Consider the following 16,565-nt stretch of genomic DNA (forward strand, 5'->3'; position numbering starts at 1 on the left):
CGAACTTCGGCAGGTAACAAATTCCACTGTTCAATCATGCGGGGAAAAAAACTGCATTTGAATGTGTTAGTGCGTGGATGGAGTGGTCTGATATTAGAGGCGTGATAAGCTCTAGTTGAAGTCGGGCAAGCAGGCATTAAAAGGGAGGGATCTGATAGGTGACAAAGAGAGTTCTTTGTTCTTTGATGATAAGCAGCTTCCGTGACTGTACCTCGCAGCACTGCATGTGCGCGGTTTGAAACGCGGCACTTATGTTCGCGATCGTGTATCAACACTAAAAAAACCACGGGACTTTTAGACAAGCAGCGGCAAGGTGCTCGACATCGCGGAATTGCACCCGTGTTTACAATCTAATGAGAAGTTAGCGCTTCGGCATTCTTCCAGCAGCAAGTTCCCAGTGACACTTTAGCGCATTTTTTCTCCCGTCATTGGAACGTGCAGCTACATGAAAAAAAAACGTACATACCAGCTAAGATTTCCAACGCGCGAGAAGGTGCACAAATAGCTCTCGCTGTTGGCCCACTCAACATCGTCGTTGCCGCCGTTACCGCCATCTTTTTCCGTATCGGCTGTCGGTTCGAACATGTACGGCGAAAATACAAGCTGTCCGAGACAGCGAGAACGTTCCATAATGCTTACAACTCAGCTATGAAGCCAGAACAGAACAGCGTGCTACGCTCTGAAACGACGGCGTGCGGCGGCGCCGACCGGCGACTGCCGCGATTGACGTCACAGCGGCCCCGACCAATCACGGGCAACAGCGGCGTTCTCGCGATGCCCTGAGGCGCTGGTGCGCGTTTTCTTGAAAAAACAGCCGCTTGCGTTTGTTTCCGACCTTTTTGAACCAGATATTCGTGTTCAGGGGACTCAAAAGTGTAGAATGCCGCAGAGAACTCATTTGTTTCGGAAAGTGTTTCAGCTTCCCTTTAAGGCACGGCGCTCAGTCACATGCATCAGTGTCTATCGCGATGTCGTTGAGAACTTACCGCGCCTCTGTGGGTCTCATTATCGCCCTTCGATATTTCATCATCCGCATAAATAACGACTTGTTACATCCACGAATTCTGCATATACCCCGATTAACATTTGACCCATGCATATGCGCCTCTGATCGCAAGTAGGATTATATTTTATGGTTATAGTTTGCACGCATATCTAGAAACCAGGCATGAAGTCGCAACATGTTTGCCCTTCTTCCACGAAGGCAAGGCAAGAAACTTAAAGAGAGCGACGCGTGACAATTTTGAAGTCTATTCATAAAAATAAATAAAGAAGTCGCAGTTTCGCCCGAAAGCCGAAGCAGCGATTGCGATAGCAAATTAGTAAGCAGCTATACGAAGTAAGGATAGTAGTTTGCTTGGCCGTACAAACTGGTGAAAGTTCGCTTACTAACTGAATGAACAAGCATGGTGCCAGTGCTCACAAGCTAGCTTGAACACACCACACTCGATGAGCGCGGACATTCGCTGACAAAACTCTGCTGTGAGCAAACGCTGCAGCAGCAGCGAGCGAATTGACAATCGTGCCGTCTTTCGCTTCAACGCAAGAGTGGCGAGAACACAGCGCGCAGAAAGGTGCGAGCCGTCTGCAGATCCCTGTCAAGATAAAGCGCGCGACTGTGCGAAGTACACACTTGTTGGTGGAGTCGAAGCTGCGCCCTTCCCCTCTCCCTCCAGCGTTGCCTACCCACTTTCCTTCATATTGGGGGCAAGTTCCACCACTGGGAAAGCTGGCGCTGCGTCGGCGTGACGTGATTTGAGGGATCACGCGGACACAGAGGCCGCGTCGGCTGCTTCTGAAGTGCCGAAGCAAGGTGAAAACGAGAGTTTAAAGTCCCACATGCGCTGCCATTGTCATTAAGGGAGGAAGTTTCCCCGCTTCGGGTGTCTGCTTGACAGCACTTGAAAGCACTATTATGGGTAGTGACTGCCTCTGAAGGCGTCCAACATGTCAGGCTACTACTCGGTGCCGCAGTGCCGGGCGTAGGCAACGGAGCCCAGTGTCAGCCTTTACAGGTATCCACAGAACAAGAAGCAGCGTGAAGCTTGGATCGCGAAACTTAATACCGCCAATCAGCGATCGGCTACAACTCGGGTGTGCATAAGCAGGAAGATTTCGAGGAAGCTTTCTGCTACAGCATCGGAGCTGCGATCTTCGGTGAGTAGCAGAAAGTGCGCACTGAGACGCTCTCCCGCGCCCGGATAATGTCATGAAGCATTGATCTATGAACTTATTGATGCTAGATACTGGAAAGTTCACTAGAATGGACAGGGAAAGGCACGAAGCACATTAATATGATCACGGCATATGCTCATATTTGTGTAAGTACCAAACAATGAATGTACTCGATTAAGAAAAAAAGTAGCAGCGAGAAACTGCTCGCTGCAGGGGAAGACCGATAAACATACAGTGCGGTGCAGGCAACTTGAGAGATAATGACACTGACACGTGCAAGAATTTAGGGAGACTGCCGGTGACACCGTGATTACGTGCAGCTGCACTTCGCGTCTCTGCGCGGAGCGCGTAATTAGCCGCATAGCGAACTAGCCCCGGAGGTAGAATTTAGAAAAAAAAAGTTTGAATCGTCGCGACGGCATATCAAAAGTTGGCGTGGGCGTCGAAGTCCCTAGTTATGACGAATTTATGTTTGGGCTGCTCTGATAGCATCCAGGCAACAACGGTTCCTTGGGTGACTGTCAAATGCCCGTATGCTGCGGCCTAAAGCTCACGGTACACTACGAAAACCGCTCGCAGCGAAAGTGAAACTTTGTGCGCGGGCATGCATGCAGACGCGCGGTCGGTCGCTGCGAACCCGTGCGATCGCTCAATTGAGGTTTCGTTCTGTTATGCTCCGTTTAGTTATACAGACAGCCCATTATAAGAGCATATTTCACGCAGCTTGCTCTCAACGGCTGCTTATCTTTAACGGAAGAAACCGGTTCGGCGGACTCCATCGCGGCGACCGCGCGCACTGGTCGTTCAGCGTGCGTGTTCGGTAAAGAGAGAGCGTTTGTGAACCATGCTGTGCTTTCTGTTTGCTCAAGAATATTATTTTGACAGTAAAAAACTAAAACCCATACATTGTGGGTGCGAGAAAAAGCACGTAACAGGGAGCCGAAAAGGAAGGCGGCTTGATGGGCATTATCCTCCCGCACGCTCAATATCTCGTTTAGTTCAAGGTCACATGATAAAACGCGCGCTTGGGAAGGAGATCGCGCTTCTTCTCCTTTAGCCCTATTGGGGGCGAGGACATACGGAGTCGCCATCTGTCGGAAGCGCCTTCTTTGCATAGCATGAGAAATAACGCGGCGCGCTCCTCCTCCTCCTCCTCCTCATCATCATCATCAGCCTTTTTTATGTCCGCCGCAGGATGAAAGCCTCTACCCGCGATCTCCAATTACCCTTGTCCTACGCCAGCCAATTCCAACTAGCGCCTGCAAATTTACTGATTTAGTCGCACCACCTAGTCTTCTGTCGTCCTCTACTGCGCTTCCATTCTTTTGGTACCCATTCTGTCACCCTAATGGCCCAACCGTCATCTACTCTGCGCGTTACATTACCTGCCCAGCGCCATTTTTTTCTCTTAATGTCTATTAGAATATCGTCTATACCCGCTTCCTCTCTGATCCAAACCGCTCTCTTTCTGTATCTTAAAGGTATGTCTAGCATTCATTGTTCCACCGCTCTTAGCGCAGTCCTCAATTTGTTCTCAAGTTCCTTTGTCAGTCTCAAAGTCTGTGCCACATATGTTAGCGCCGGTAAAATGCACTGATTGTATACCTTCCTTTTAAATGATAACGGTAACTTCCAATCAGGAGCTCAAGATGTCTGCCGTATGCGATCCAACCAATGTTTATTCTTCTGTGAATTTCATTGTCATTGTGAAGGTTCCCTGTGATTAGTTGACCTAGGTAAGCGTACTCCTTCACAGATGCTAGAGGCTGACTGACGATCCTGAATTCTTGTTCCCTTGCCCGGTTGTTCATAATTATCTTTGTCGTCTGCATATTAATTTTGAACCCGAATCTTACGCTCTCTCTTTCAAGGTCCTCAAACATTTGTTATAACACATTCCCAGTGTTGCTGAATAGAACAATGTCATCGGCAAACCGAAGGTTGCTGAGGTATTCGCTGTCGGTCCTTACTCTGAGACCTTCCCAGTTTAATAGCTTGAATATTTCTTCCAAGCGCGCAGTGAATAGCATTGGAGAGATGGTGTCTCCTTGTCTCACACCTTTCTTTATAAGTATCTTCCTACTTTTCTTGTGTAGAAATAAGGTGGCCGTGGAATCTCTGTAGATATTTTCCAAGGTATTTACGTAAGCGGTCTGTACTCCTTGATAGCGCAATGCCTCTATGACTGCTGGTATCTCTACTGAACCAAATGCTTTTCGTAATCTATGAAAGCCATATAAAGAGGCTTATTGTACTCTGCGGATTTCTCGATAACCTGATTAGTGGCATGGATGTGATCCATTGTAGAGAATCCTTTCCTGAATCCCGCCTATTCCCTTGGTTGATTAAAGTCCAGTGTTGCCCTTATCCTACTGTAGATTATTTTGGTAAAGAATTTATGTAATACTGGGATTAAGCTAATAGGCCTATGATTTTTTCAGTTCTTTAATGTCTCCCTTTTTGTGGATTAGTAGAATATTTGCATTCTTCCACTTTTCTGGGACCCTTGCAGTTGATACACATTTCGTATAGAAAGCCGCCAGTTTTTCAAGCATTATGTGTCCTCTATCTTTTAATAAATCCACTGATATTCCGTCTTCTTCTGACGCTTTTCCTCGTTTCATGTCTTGCAAGGCCCTTCTGACCTCATTTCTAGTTATAGGAGGAGTTTCTGTATCCAGTTCATTGCCGTTTGTGTGGAGTTCTCCTAAGTCCTCTGGGTACTGTACAGGTCAGTATAGAATTCTTCCGCTTCAGTTATTATACCTTCGAGATTGCTGATGATATTACCCTGCTTATCTTTCAGTGCATACATCTTGGTTTGTCCTATGCCAAGTTTTCTTCTCACTGATTTCAGGCTTCGACCATTTTTACGGCTTCCTCAGTCTTTCTCACGTTATAATTTTGAATTTCACATATTTTCGCCTTGTTAATCAGTTTTGACAGTTCCGTGAATTTAATATTATGTCTTGAGTTGGGCACTTTCATTCTTTGTCTTTTCTTTATTAGGTCCTTTGTTATTTGAGAGAGCTTGCCTACTGGTTGCCTTGGTGCCTTGCCTCCCACTTCAGTTGCTGCCTCTGAAGCCAGCCTCGTTGCGGTTTCATTCATTAGCTCTGTCTCATCATCATCATCATCATCATCATCTCTCTGTTCTAAGGCTGCAAATTTGTTTGCAAGTACCAGCCTAAATTTGTCTGCTTGTACCCTTGCTGCCTATATGTTGACCTGTTTCTTCTTGACCAATTTTACTCTTTCTCTCTTCATATTGAGGTGAATCCTAGCCCTCACTAACCTATGATAACTGCACTTTACCCTGCCTATCACTTCCACATCCTGCACTATGCTGGGATTGGCACAAAGTTTGAAACCTTTCCAGTGAACTTGCCAGAATCTAGCGTCAGCAAGTTAATAGACCAAATAAAGCGTCACGACATTAGCCGGGTAGCGGGCGCGGCCGAGCATCTCAGTGCGCGTTTTCTGCCACTAATCGAACACCACAGTGCCGAAGTCGTAGCGGAAATCTTCCTCGCGTCTGCGCTTGCTGCATGCCCATGTTCTAGCCGGTGGATGTTTGTCGGTTCTAAGTTTCGCGAGCCAAATTTCACGCAGCTTCTTGTCCTGCGGCTACGTGTAAATAAGGCTGACACCAGGCTCCGTTGCGTACGTCCGGCACTGCGGCACCGAGCAGTAGCCTACTACGCTGCACGCCTCCAAAAGCAGCTACTGCCTATTACAGTACTTTCAAACGCTGTCGAGCAGATACCCAAGCCGGGAAAACCTCACCACTTAATCAGAACCGCAGCACAGGTGGGACTTCAACTTTCGTTTTCAGTTCGCTTCTGCGCTTCCGAAGCAGCCGACGCAGCCGCTGCATCCACGTGATCACTGATAGTTGTAGATCGTGTAGTCTAAGAGACAGAGGTAATCCTGCCTCTGTCATTTTCCTGTGCTGCCCTCTGCCGCACGCCGCTGAAAGCGTTTTGGAAGGGTCCTGGGGCTTTCGCCGGTTGATTTGTATACCTGCGCTCACGTTGAGTGCGCGTCGGTTGTGGGTTTCGTGGATCGCGAATCATTATTAATGGCTTCTCCGGGACAGCATGTCATTCTTGATGCCATGTAGCACTCAATGACTACTGGGTGAACAGGTCTGAGTGCACCGTTCTGCAAAAAGTGCGGCCGATAAAGGCGCGCTGAGTTCCGTTTGGTGGCACGGCTGCCTTGGAATTTGTCACTGATTTTTGCACTTGGACATCACTTTTTGTATTCTTTTTACACATTATTTAGACGTTTCGCATACTCAAGAAGTCTTCGAGCGCATCTTTCTGCGTCGGATTTATTAAAGCGGTGCACTTGTTTACATCGACATCTACAGCCGCAGGTCGTTGTTATCGTCAAATACTGTGGTAAAGGGCCATCGCTGATATGAAATAGTGTCAAAATGTAGCAAAACATGCATATCTGCGTATATTTGCTATGTTGTTACACCCTGAGACGAGTCAATATGAGAGGCCGAACCACCTAAACAACGGCAACTGTGATCAAGACGCATATATTAAGGCTGTTAATTAACTCATTCTCGCTTTTCTTTAACTCTATCATAGTTAGTTTTAGCGTGCCCATAGAGCATTATTAGAGAAAACTGTGCTCGCATAAGTGCTCATTTGTAGGCCGTGTTATTCTCTCACGAAAACGCCCGGATGCCAACGCTCACACAGCGTTGGCATAAATGAGCGAGGTGGTTGTTTATGCTGCTTTATACCGAATACACTGCCTCTTGTTCGCCGCTTGATGCAGAGGCAAACAGCGCATCTCTGAAATTGAGAAATGTGTCGGCAAAGCAACACGTACAGGCCCACTTATCTACGTAGCGAGTGCAGCCCACAGCCTACAGGCACAGTGACGTGCAGATGTTGGCCCAGCGCTGTGTTGCCGCTTACCGCTTATTGTGTACGCGCCGTGGGAAGTGAATTGTTGCTGATTTCAAATCGATAAGGCCAGAATTCAACTATAGAAGCAGTTTCGTTCGACCGAACTGCTTGGACGGCCGATCGCGCGGGGTTCGGTCGAACGATGGTCGGCACGCAGATTTTGCCGGTGCCTTCGACAAGAAAGCCTGTCGCAGTACAGCTCGCGCTCGTCGGTTGCGTCGTTGCCGACCTGGTATGATAAAAAGGTTTCAGTGACGCACAATAGTCGGCCGATGATTGGAGTGAGCGTCTTGTCGGTCTTGTATCGACCCAGTGTTGCCTGGCTTTACGAATACGTGCAGTCAGGAACGCGCTGCCACCACCAGCAAGTGAGGACCGAAGCTACAAAAAGACTTCGTCGGCAACGTGATGTACTTAAGTGTCGCCCAAGTGTAACGCACGGGTTTTTCGTTAAATTAGCGATCCCTTTATGAAATACGGCAACTACCTGGTTTCACGGTGCGGTGCGGACCACTCGGACAATGTCCTGGCCGCTTTCTCTCTTAAAGTGGAGTTGCAGTCTTACGCTACGCACGTTTTCGGCAGCTCACCGACGTCGAGCTACCAGTAGAGTTTCGACGCAGTACACGGCACGAGTGTTTGCAGACTTCCCGGCGCGCGACCCTTCCAGAACGTTTCGCGACTAATCCGCTAGGGCAGCGCGCATGCGCCGTAGCGCCATGAAAGAGGCGGATTGGATGTCGTTGACACAGGCCGTCCTTGGGTGGGCATAAAAATAGGCACATGGTGACTCTCATTTTGGGAGTCGGGGTGAATCGCGCGGCTGTGCGAAGCACTCGTCCTCGCTGCCGGCGTTGTTCATAATGCCAGCGTTGTGACAGCGGATGCTCCTGGTCGTACAGCGAGCCATTTACAGGCTTACATAGTCCGTGTATTACACTGTTTTTTTATTTTAATTATTAGGTGTATGCTCACTACAATATACATGGCTGATCTAACTAAAGTGTAGACTCGTGCAAGGGCTGCCCCTTTTTTGTCGCGATATTGATGAGCTTTGAATGGGACCGGGCCATTTGATCAAATTTTTCCAGCTACGAGTATGAAATCAGCCGTAAAGCTCCGCGATCGCCTCCTCTCGCCATCTAGTAGCGACGTGCGAAAGTACGCTACGCTCGAGAATTCGCCGTTGAGTGCGATCAGAATCAGCGCACCGAAGGCGACGGCTTCTAGGTTGGATTTCTTTAAATAGTGGCTGTGAAGTTGAGGGTGCGGCCCTTACACAGATTTATACGGTAAGATTCTTCCTTCGTGTAATTGTCTTTAATTCGCTATCATAACACTGCTTCGCCTTTCCGGCGAAACTGCAGACTTTCTTTTAAAGCGCAGCTCTTAGACGCCGGTTGCTGCTACGAACGTCAGCGTCTCTCGTAACCGAGCGAATGAGCACAGCGAAGCATGATAGAGCGACCACGGAGTGCAGCGGCGGATGAAAGACGGCGATAGGGAAGAGAGCGAGAAGAGGAAAACGGAGGAGAATGGAGCAGCAGAACCATGAGACAGAGAGCGGAGGAGGAGGTTATGGCAAAAGCATCAGGAGGAAAGCATAGTGTCGCGCAAGACGGGCTTCGTGGCGACAACGTCTACGAGATGGCGCCAGAGTAGCGCGCATCGTCTGCTCACCAATAACGCCACCGATACCATACACGGAAACAAAGCGCTGCATGAGTGGATTTTTGCCTGCGGGAGCTGCCGTGAATCGCGCCCACGCGTCACCCACGCGCTGCCAATCGCGATCTCTCGATTAGCGAGGCTGTCGCGCCACACCTCGCTCCGTTTGCAACGAGCCGCACTAGTCGAACAGTCCGCGCCAGCCAATATATCGCGAAACGAAAACATGCATAAAGCTGAGGTCAAATTTCGCACTAGGCAGTATCGTAATCGTTGGTGATTTTCTTTCTTGTTTACTTCGATTACGAGTATAGACCCTGCTGCGCATGACTTCTATTGATTGCGATTTCAAGTGAATCCGACTTGGCCTCATTTCAGTTACTGAATGACTTATACATAGATTTCTGTGTTGTGCATGCATGTGGTGATGTTTTCATCCCTAATAAATGTAAATTATTAGAACAGCTTCTTCTTTCATGGGCGCATTGCCTACTGGAAAGAAAAGCAATACTGAGCCACATACCATTCACGTGAATTTCACACGCCGTTGAGAAAAAGCTACTGAAATGGTCACTTAAATCTGCAGGTTGTTTCAGGGCCAAAAGGAAAAATGAAAAGACCGCAATGCAACTTGAAGCGAGGTGAACATAGAGTACCATATTCATTTTCTAGGCATAGGCTATCCATACCATTAGAAGTAATTCTTAAGTGACTATCTCCTTATCTTTTAACAATGTAATAAACTTCGTCATCTGTATACATCTAAATATATTCTGTCTGTAAGAGTGGAAATAAAACATATTTAATTGAAAAACATATGGATGATTTGCCGCCGCTAGTGCTTCTAATGCGCTTGCCCTGCTATTTGTCCGCCTGTTTGCAGAAAGAGAGCGAAAGTATGAATTAAAAGCCCTACGCACGTCAGGAGCCAACAATGAAGCAGTAAGCTTTTAGCCACAGTAATATTCTAAATACAAATTAGAGGCAATTAAAGGCCCCTCCCCGAAAGCTTGGGAGGAGGCTCGTGCTGCGGAGAGCCCGGCAGTCGCCGCCTACGGTCGCACGTACCCCCGCAATGGTCCGAGCTGTTCAGGTCGTAGAGGACCGGGGTGCGTGGAATGCCATAGGGCGGCACGGCCGGCTGTCGGCGCGGCCCCGGACGCTGCCCGGAGGCGCCGTGCACGAGCCGCGCCTGCGGCAGCCAGCAGGTGAGCGCCAGGCCCACCGAGAGGCCCGCGACGAAGACGGCCGCGCTTCGGCAAGCGCCGACCTGCGCGACGCGGCGACCGAGGGGCGCCGTCCGCTTGGCGGGCGCGTCCTTGCGAGCCATGCGGAGACTTGTCTGCCCGAGGACGCACACGCGCAGCGGCAACCCTTCTGGTCTTCGGGGCTGAGTGGACGTCACTAAATCGAAAAAAGAAAGACTTTCAGACAGGGCGGGAGAAATCCAATAAAGAGACCACCCAGTTATACAAAATAATATGCACGGCTAGCTGTACTAAAAATTTATGTTCCCAAATCAAAGCTACCAAGTGGAGTTTATTAATCGGAAGGGCCCCCCAAGAATATTGCAGGGCATGTTCAAATCCAACAGCCTGCAGAGGGAAATCGTAAGTTCGTGAGCAAGAAATTTCTGGGAACGAAATTTACGCAAGAATTAAAGTTGTAAATTAAAGTAAGAATAAAATATAGGGCAGTTTCACAAGTTTTGCCTAACACTAAACGAGCCTAAACGAGCACAGTGCGCTAGACGGGGACACAGATACTGTGTGCGCCGTGGGTGTATTTCTTTCTGTGTCTTCCAGGCTATGCTCCTATTGCCAACACGCTAAAGACCGTGCAACGAGCAGTGGAACAAAACATGTTAGGCGTAACTTTAAGAGGCAGGAAGACAGCGGCGTCGATTACAGAGTAAACGAGCGTACAAGTCGCAGTTTCGCCCCAAAGGCGAAGCATCCATTGCGATACCAAATTAGTCAGTGGCGCAGTAATGGGGGTGGGGGGGAGGGCTACGGGTGCCGGTTGGGAGGGGGGAGGGGGGTTAGGTGTCATACATGTCTGAAGACTCCAAGCAGCCCGAGCCTATGTACCAGATGCGCGGTGCCGCAGAATTGTCGGCTGCAGCTTTATCAACATCCTACGTAATGATTGCACGAGTGTGCGGGGTAAAAGATCTCATTCGCTAAGTGGTCGCTAAACCACTCGCCGTGCGCTCGTGCTCGGAGGGCGGCGTCGCTAGCTAAAAACGCAGTCTGGAGATGTGGCTCTTGGGTCCCTCTTCCATTCAGTCCACGCTATATTAAAATAGGACATCTTAAATAACTGTTTCATTAGCAATTATAGAGGAAACATTGCAATTCGGAAATTGAGGACCCAAAGTCATATTAATAACTCGACAAAAACATCTCTAAACAAAATCGTCTTGAGTGCTAGAGCCTGCAGTGCTTAAAGAAATATGAAATAGTGCGCCAGTGACGTTAATTTCTCTATCTTCTCCATTCACTCTCAAAAAAATGTACACCCCTTATGGCTTATCTTGTCTCACAGCAATAAGTGTCATCTGTTTTGAATTCATTTTCTTTCTTTAGCGCTGCGAGCCAAGTACTTCCAAGTCACGAACGGCTTGCGCGTAGTGAGCTTGACGCACCATTCTCGACAGGAAAGTAGCGAGCGCCCAGTTTTCAAGAATGGCAACGCAACCAAGGCTGATGACGATTATTGTTGTGGGACAAATATACACCCCAATGGGTGAAACTATTTTAAGAGTGTTGCGAATGCAGACCAACCGAAGCGCAAGCTTTCGCTGGCACAGGCTTCATCGCGGCCTTCTCTTTTTTGCATGGTGACGCCAGGATTCGACGCGAAGCGTGCTCTATCCCGTTCCCAACCTTGTGGCGGTACCGAAGCTCGGAAAATCACGTTTGTTGATAATCACGGTTGGGGCTCGCAGGGACCTGCGCGTGCGAGGGAAGTATAAGATCGGCTGTCCGCTATCGCGGACAGCCAATTTTTTATGCGAACACCCCCTGGCAAGCTTCGGCCTCCGCGGCCCCAAGCCACGGGGCGCCCTGCTTCCAGCTTTGATACCCCCGCTACGGCTTGAGTGCCCCGGAAATCCTGCGCCGCTGCTTTAATATAACCTCACGTGCTCTCCTGGGGCCTCGGTTGGCCGGTTACAAGTGCCCTCCTGGAGCAGTGCTTGTAAAACATACAATCTATCGTCGCGACTAACAAAGTGACCCGCTACTTATACAACACCAGTCAGAACATTGCCCCTTCAGAGACAGTAATCAGCAAATGGGGCGTCCGTGCCCACTGCCTCACCGCGCGGGCAGTTACCGGCGGAGCGTGAACTCGAATCCCCTCCGCCACGCCGGCATGCCTAGAGAGAAACGCACGCTACACGCGCAAAGAAACATCTCCAGCGTAGTGCCTAGGCAGAGTCACATATTCAAGGAGCAAAGGCCCCCAGATTTTCTCTCTCGCACCCGCTCTTACTCGCACCTGCGCAGAATTGTCGAGCGCCGTCAAAAGTGCCACGCCCCGCTGTACCTACTAGCAATTGTAAAAACGCTGCCCGGTCGCCACATACCATGGAGGAAGAAAAAAAACTAGGAGGGAACGTCACGTGATTCTGGTAGGCTCGGCAAGCCAACCTCCTCTGAAGCCGCCTCTTCCGCTCGCCGGGGCCTTGTGCGTGGTGCCTTTCGGGTAGGAATAGACCCACATTATTACCATACCATTAACTTTTATCCCCATTTCTTCCCAATCCAGGTCTCTGAGTACCTCCTGTAAACACGCTGTGAATAGCATTGGAGAGATCGTATCTCCCTGCCCGACGCCTTTCTTTATTGGGATTTTGTTGCTTTTTTTATGGAGGACTACAGTGGCTGTCGAGCCGCTATAGATATCTTTCAGTATTTTTACATGCGGCTCGTCTACACCCTGATTCCGTAATGCCTCCATGACTGCTGAGGTTTCGACAGAATCAAATGCTTTCTCGTAATCAATGAAAGCTATATATAAGGGTTGGTTATATTCCGCACATTTCTCTATCACTTGATTGATAGTGTGAATATGATCTATTGTTGAGTAGCCTTTACGGAATCCTGCCTGGTCCTTTGCTTGGCAGAAGTCTAAGGTGTTCCTGATTCTATTTGCGATTACCTTAGTAAATAGTTTGTAGGCAACGGACAGTAAGCTGATCGGTCTATAATTTTTCAAGTCTTTGGCATCCCCTTTCTTATGGATTAGGATTATGTTAGCGTTTTTCCAAGATTCCGGTACGCTCGACGTCATGAGGCATTGCGTATACAGGGTGGCCAGTTTCTCTAGAACAATCTGCCCACCATCCTTCAACAAATCTGCTGTTACCTAATCCTCCCCAGCTGCCTTCCCCCTTTGCATATTTCCCAAGGCTTTCTCTACTTCTTCCGGCGTTACCTGTGGGATTTCGAGTTCCTCTAGACTATTTTCTCTTCCATTATCGTCGTTTGTGCCACTGGTACTGTATAAATCTCTATAGAACTCCTCAGCCACTTGAACTATCTCATCCATATTAGTAATGATATTGCCGGCTTTGTCTCTTAACGCATACATCTGATTCTTGCCAATTCCTAATTTCTTCTTCACTGTTTTTAGGCTTCCTCCGTTCCTGAGAGCATGTTCAATTCTATCGATATTATACTTCCTTATGTCTGCTGTCTTGCGCTTGTTGATTAACTTCGAAAGTTCTGCCAGTTCTATTTTAGGTGTAGGGTTAGAGGCTTTCATACATTGGCGTTTCTTGATCAGATCTTTCGTCTCCTGCGATAGTTTACTGGTATCATGCCTAACGAAGTTACCACCGACTTCCATTGCACACTCCTTAATGATGCCCACAAGATTGTCATTCATTGCTTCAACACTAAGGTCCTCTTCCTGAGTTAAAGCCGAATACCTGTTCTGTAGCTTGATCTGGAATTCCTCTATTTTCCCTCTTACCGCTAACTCATTGATCGGCTTCTTATGTACCAGTTTCTTCCGTTCCTTTCTCAGGTCTAGGCTAATTCGAGTTCTTACCATCCTGTGGTCACTGCAGCGCACTTTGCCGAGCACGTCCACATCTTGTATGATGCCAGGGTTAGCGCAGAGTATGAAGTCTATTTCATTTCTAGTCTCGCCGTTCGGGCTCCTCCACGTCCACTTTCGGCTATCCCGCTTGCGGAAGAAGGTATTCATTATCCTGATATTATTTTGTTCCGCAAACTCTACTAATAACTCTCCCCTGATATTCTTAGTGTCTATGTCATATTCCCCCACTGCCTTGTCTCCAGCCTGCTTCTTGCCTACCTTCGCATTAAAGTCGCCCATTAGTATAGTGTATTTAGTTTTCACTCTACCCATCGGCGATTCCACGTCTTCATAGAATCTTTCGACTTCCTGGTCATCATGACTGGATGTAGGGGCGTAGACCTGTACAATCTTCATCTTGTACCTCTTATTAAGTTTCACCACAAGACCTGCCACCCTCTCGTTAATGCTATAGAATTCTTGTATGTTACCAGCTATATTCTTATTAATCAGGAATCCGACGCCTAGTTCTCTTCTCTCCGCTAAGCCCCGGTAGCACAGGACGTGCCCGCTTTTTAGCACTGTATATGCCTCTTTTGGCCTCCTAACTTCACTGAGCCCTATTATATCCCATTTACTGCCCTCTAATTCCTCCAATAGCACTGCTAGACTCGCCTCACTAAATAACGTTCTAGCGTTAAACGTTGCCAGGTTCATATTCCAATGGCGGCCTGTCCGGAGCCAGTGATTCTTAGCACCCTCTGCTGCGTCGCAGGCCTGACCGCCGCCGTGGTCAGTTGCTTCACAGCTGCTGGGGACTGAGGGCCGGGGTTTGATTGTGTTGTTCATATAGGAGGCCATTACCAGACCATTCGTGTTTTTTGGTGCCTGGTAACGACTGGTGGTTTAGTGGCGCCTGCCGTCAAAGGCACGGAGGCGCGTAGGAAGTACAACGCGTGAGTTATGCTACCACGGGCGTCGTTCTTCGCTTTAAACGCGTTGCCTTGAAACGCGGAGAAAGACTGGGGAGTCAGACCCGTGGTCACATAAGTTTCAAAGCATCACTTGCGATTACCAGCGCAGTTAGTCGGCGCTCTCACCTCGAAAACCATGCAGAGTATGCCGGCCCAAGTGCGGTCTATTATTTCGTCAAATGAGCTGTTGTGTACCCGAAACTCCGGTGCGTATTTTCTTGCTAATTTTTGTTCCGCTGTCTAGCACCTATATAGGATGAGACAGCATCTATCGCGGGATAATTATTTGTCGCGTGTTTGCTTAGTAAAAGGTTCTGCTGTGCGTCTTTCGTTGTGAATGAAATAAATAGCATTACCCTGCAATCTAAATGCTGAAGTCGTCGCCCTTCCTTGAGATTTGCGTGCACTATTTTGTAACATGTGTGGCGCGACGCCCTTACGCTGTTGAGACGTGCCTATTGAGTTCTCGTCGGACTGTTGAGAGGCAGAAGGCATTGAGCAGAACTACAGCGTCGACTGGGACCATCTGCCATAGCAGTGAGCCGGCACAGCCTCAAATATGGACGAAGTGCTCGGCTCGCCCGGCCATCGTTGGGTACAAGAAGGGACCATTTTTTTTTCCACACGGAAAAGCAGTCGCTGTGGACTCTGGACGCTCACTTGATCGCCTGCACATGTTTGCAGGGCGAAAGACATCATATTGTTTCCCAGAAGATGCCCGCAAACGCGACGAATCGCCGTTGTAAGGGCGGCGCTTGGTTGCCTTCACACGTGTACAGGGCGAAAGGTTTCCTCGTTTCCGTAAAACCGCCCCTAAATGCGACCAGTCTTCCTTGAGGTGGTCGTCGCGGGTTGCTGGACGTAATGCAGACGGCTTCGTTCGCTACTCCACTGGCGTCTGTCTGCTGCTTGTTTAAGCGGCTAGCGGTATGGTGCTTCCCTGGTTCACCTGACTGACATAACACAGACTCGACTGCTTCACGCACTTCTATTTCTTCACTCAACCTCGGCGTGCGTTTTCCACGCCGACTATGTGCGCATATTCCAAAAGCTCCGTAGCAGACGCAACCGAAGCGAGTCGACTAAAGCTACCGCTTGCCTATCACGTGAGGGCCTATTTCCCGTCATGCCATTCCTCAAAATTCTTTTATGTCTAGCCTTCAAGATTGTCACGTGACGCTCCCTCTTAGTATTTTTCTTCCTCCATGCGAAATGCGCAGTGGCCGCGCAAGCCCTACGCCGCGCCCCCTCTTCCCTCCTTCCCATTCCCCCAGGGCCTTTCTCGTGATGTTAGACAGCGCGTTTGCTACCCGTCTTCCTTCCTTGTGCGCGCCAGATTGCGCCGCAATCGTCGGCTCCCATCGCATGCTTTTTTTTTCATCATCGTCATTTTATTTTATGAAACTAATACAAGAAAACATGATTGGACCCATAGCCAGCTTGGCTAGTGAAAGGTCCACATACAAGATATTCACTAAAGAAATGGCTCCCTCGCCTATGCAGCATACGGTGCGCTGCGACGGTGTTACGGCCTTTGGACTTTACACGGGACATCACGGCGACGGCGACGACAAGAACGCGCCTGGAGAGCCCATATAATTGTTATCGCAATAAAAATGGAGCAGGGCAGGCCTTGTAATGCGTAAGGTAGATAACCGGTCGATCATTAGAGTTACAGAATTGGTGCCGAAGGAAGGAAAGCGAAATCGATAACGGCAGAAAATTGAGCGGTGTTATGAAGTTAGGAAATTCGCAGGCACAACTC

At 48.8% G+C, this 16,565-nt stretch overlaps 1 protein-coding gene across 3 annotated transcripts in view; it reads right to left on the reverse strand.

Annotated features, from left to right (window-relative positions):
- Positions 1-10,174, reverse strand: part of LOC142576618 (glycoprotein-N-acetylgalactosamine 3-beta-galactosyltransferase 1-like) — a 70,004-nt gene extending 59,830 nt beyond the window's left edge. For all 3 annotated transcript variants that reach the window (XR_012826887.1, XR_012826886.1, XM_075686821.1), the window contains exon 1: positions 9,843-10,174. Coding sequence is in view for 1 of the 3 variants with exons in the window: in XM_075686821.1 (XP_075542936.1) it covers positions 9,843-10,104 (262 nt within the window). In the remaining 2 variants the exon portion in view is untranslated. The remainder of the gene's footprint in view (positions 1-9,842) is intronic.
- Between the last annotated feature and the right edge of the window lie 6,391 nt (positions 10,175-16,565).

This window comes from Dermacentor variabilis, chromosome 3 (assembly GCF_050947875.1).
Source record: "Dermacentor variabilis isolate Ectoservices chromosome 3, ASM5094787v1, whole genome shotgun sequence".
In the NCBI taxonomy this organism is placed as follows: Eukaryota; Metazoa; Arthropoda; class Arachnida; order Ixodida; family Ixodidae; genus Dermacentor; species Dermacentor variabilis.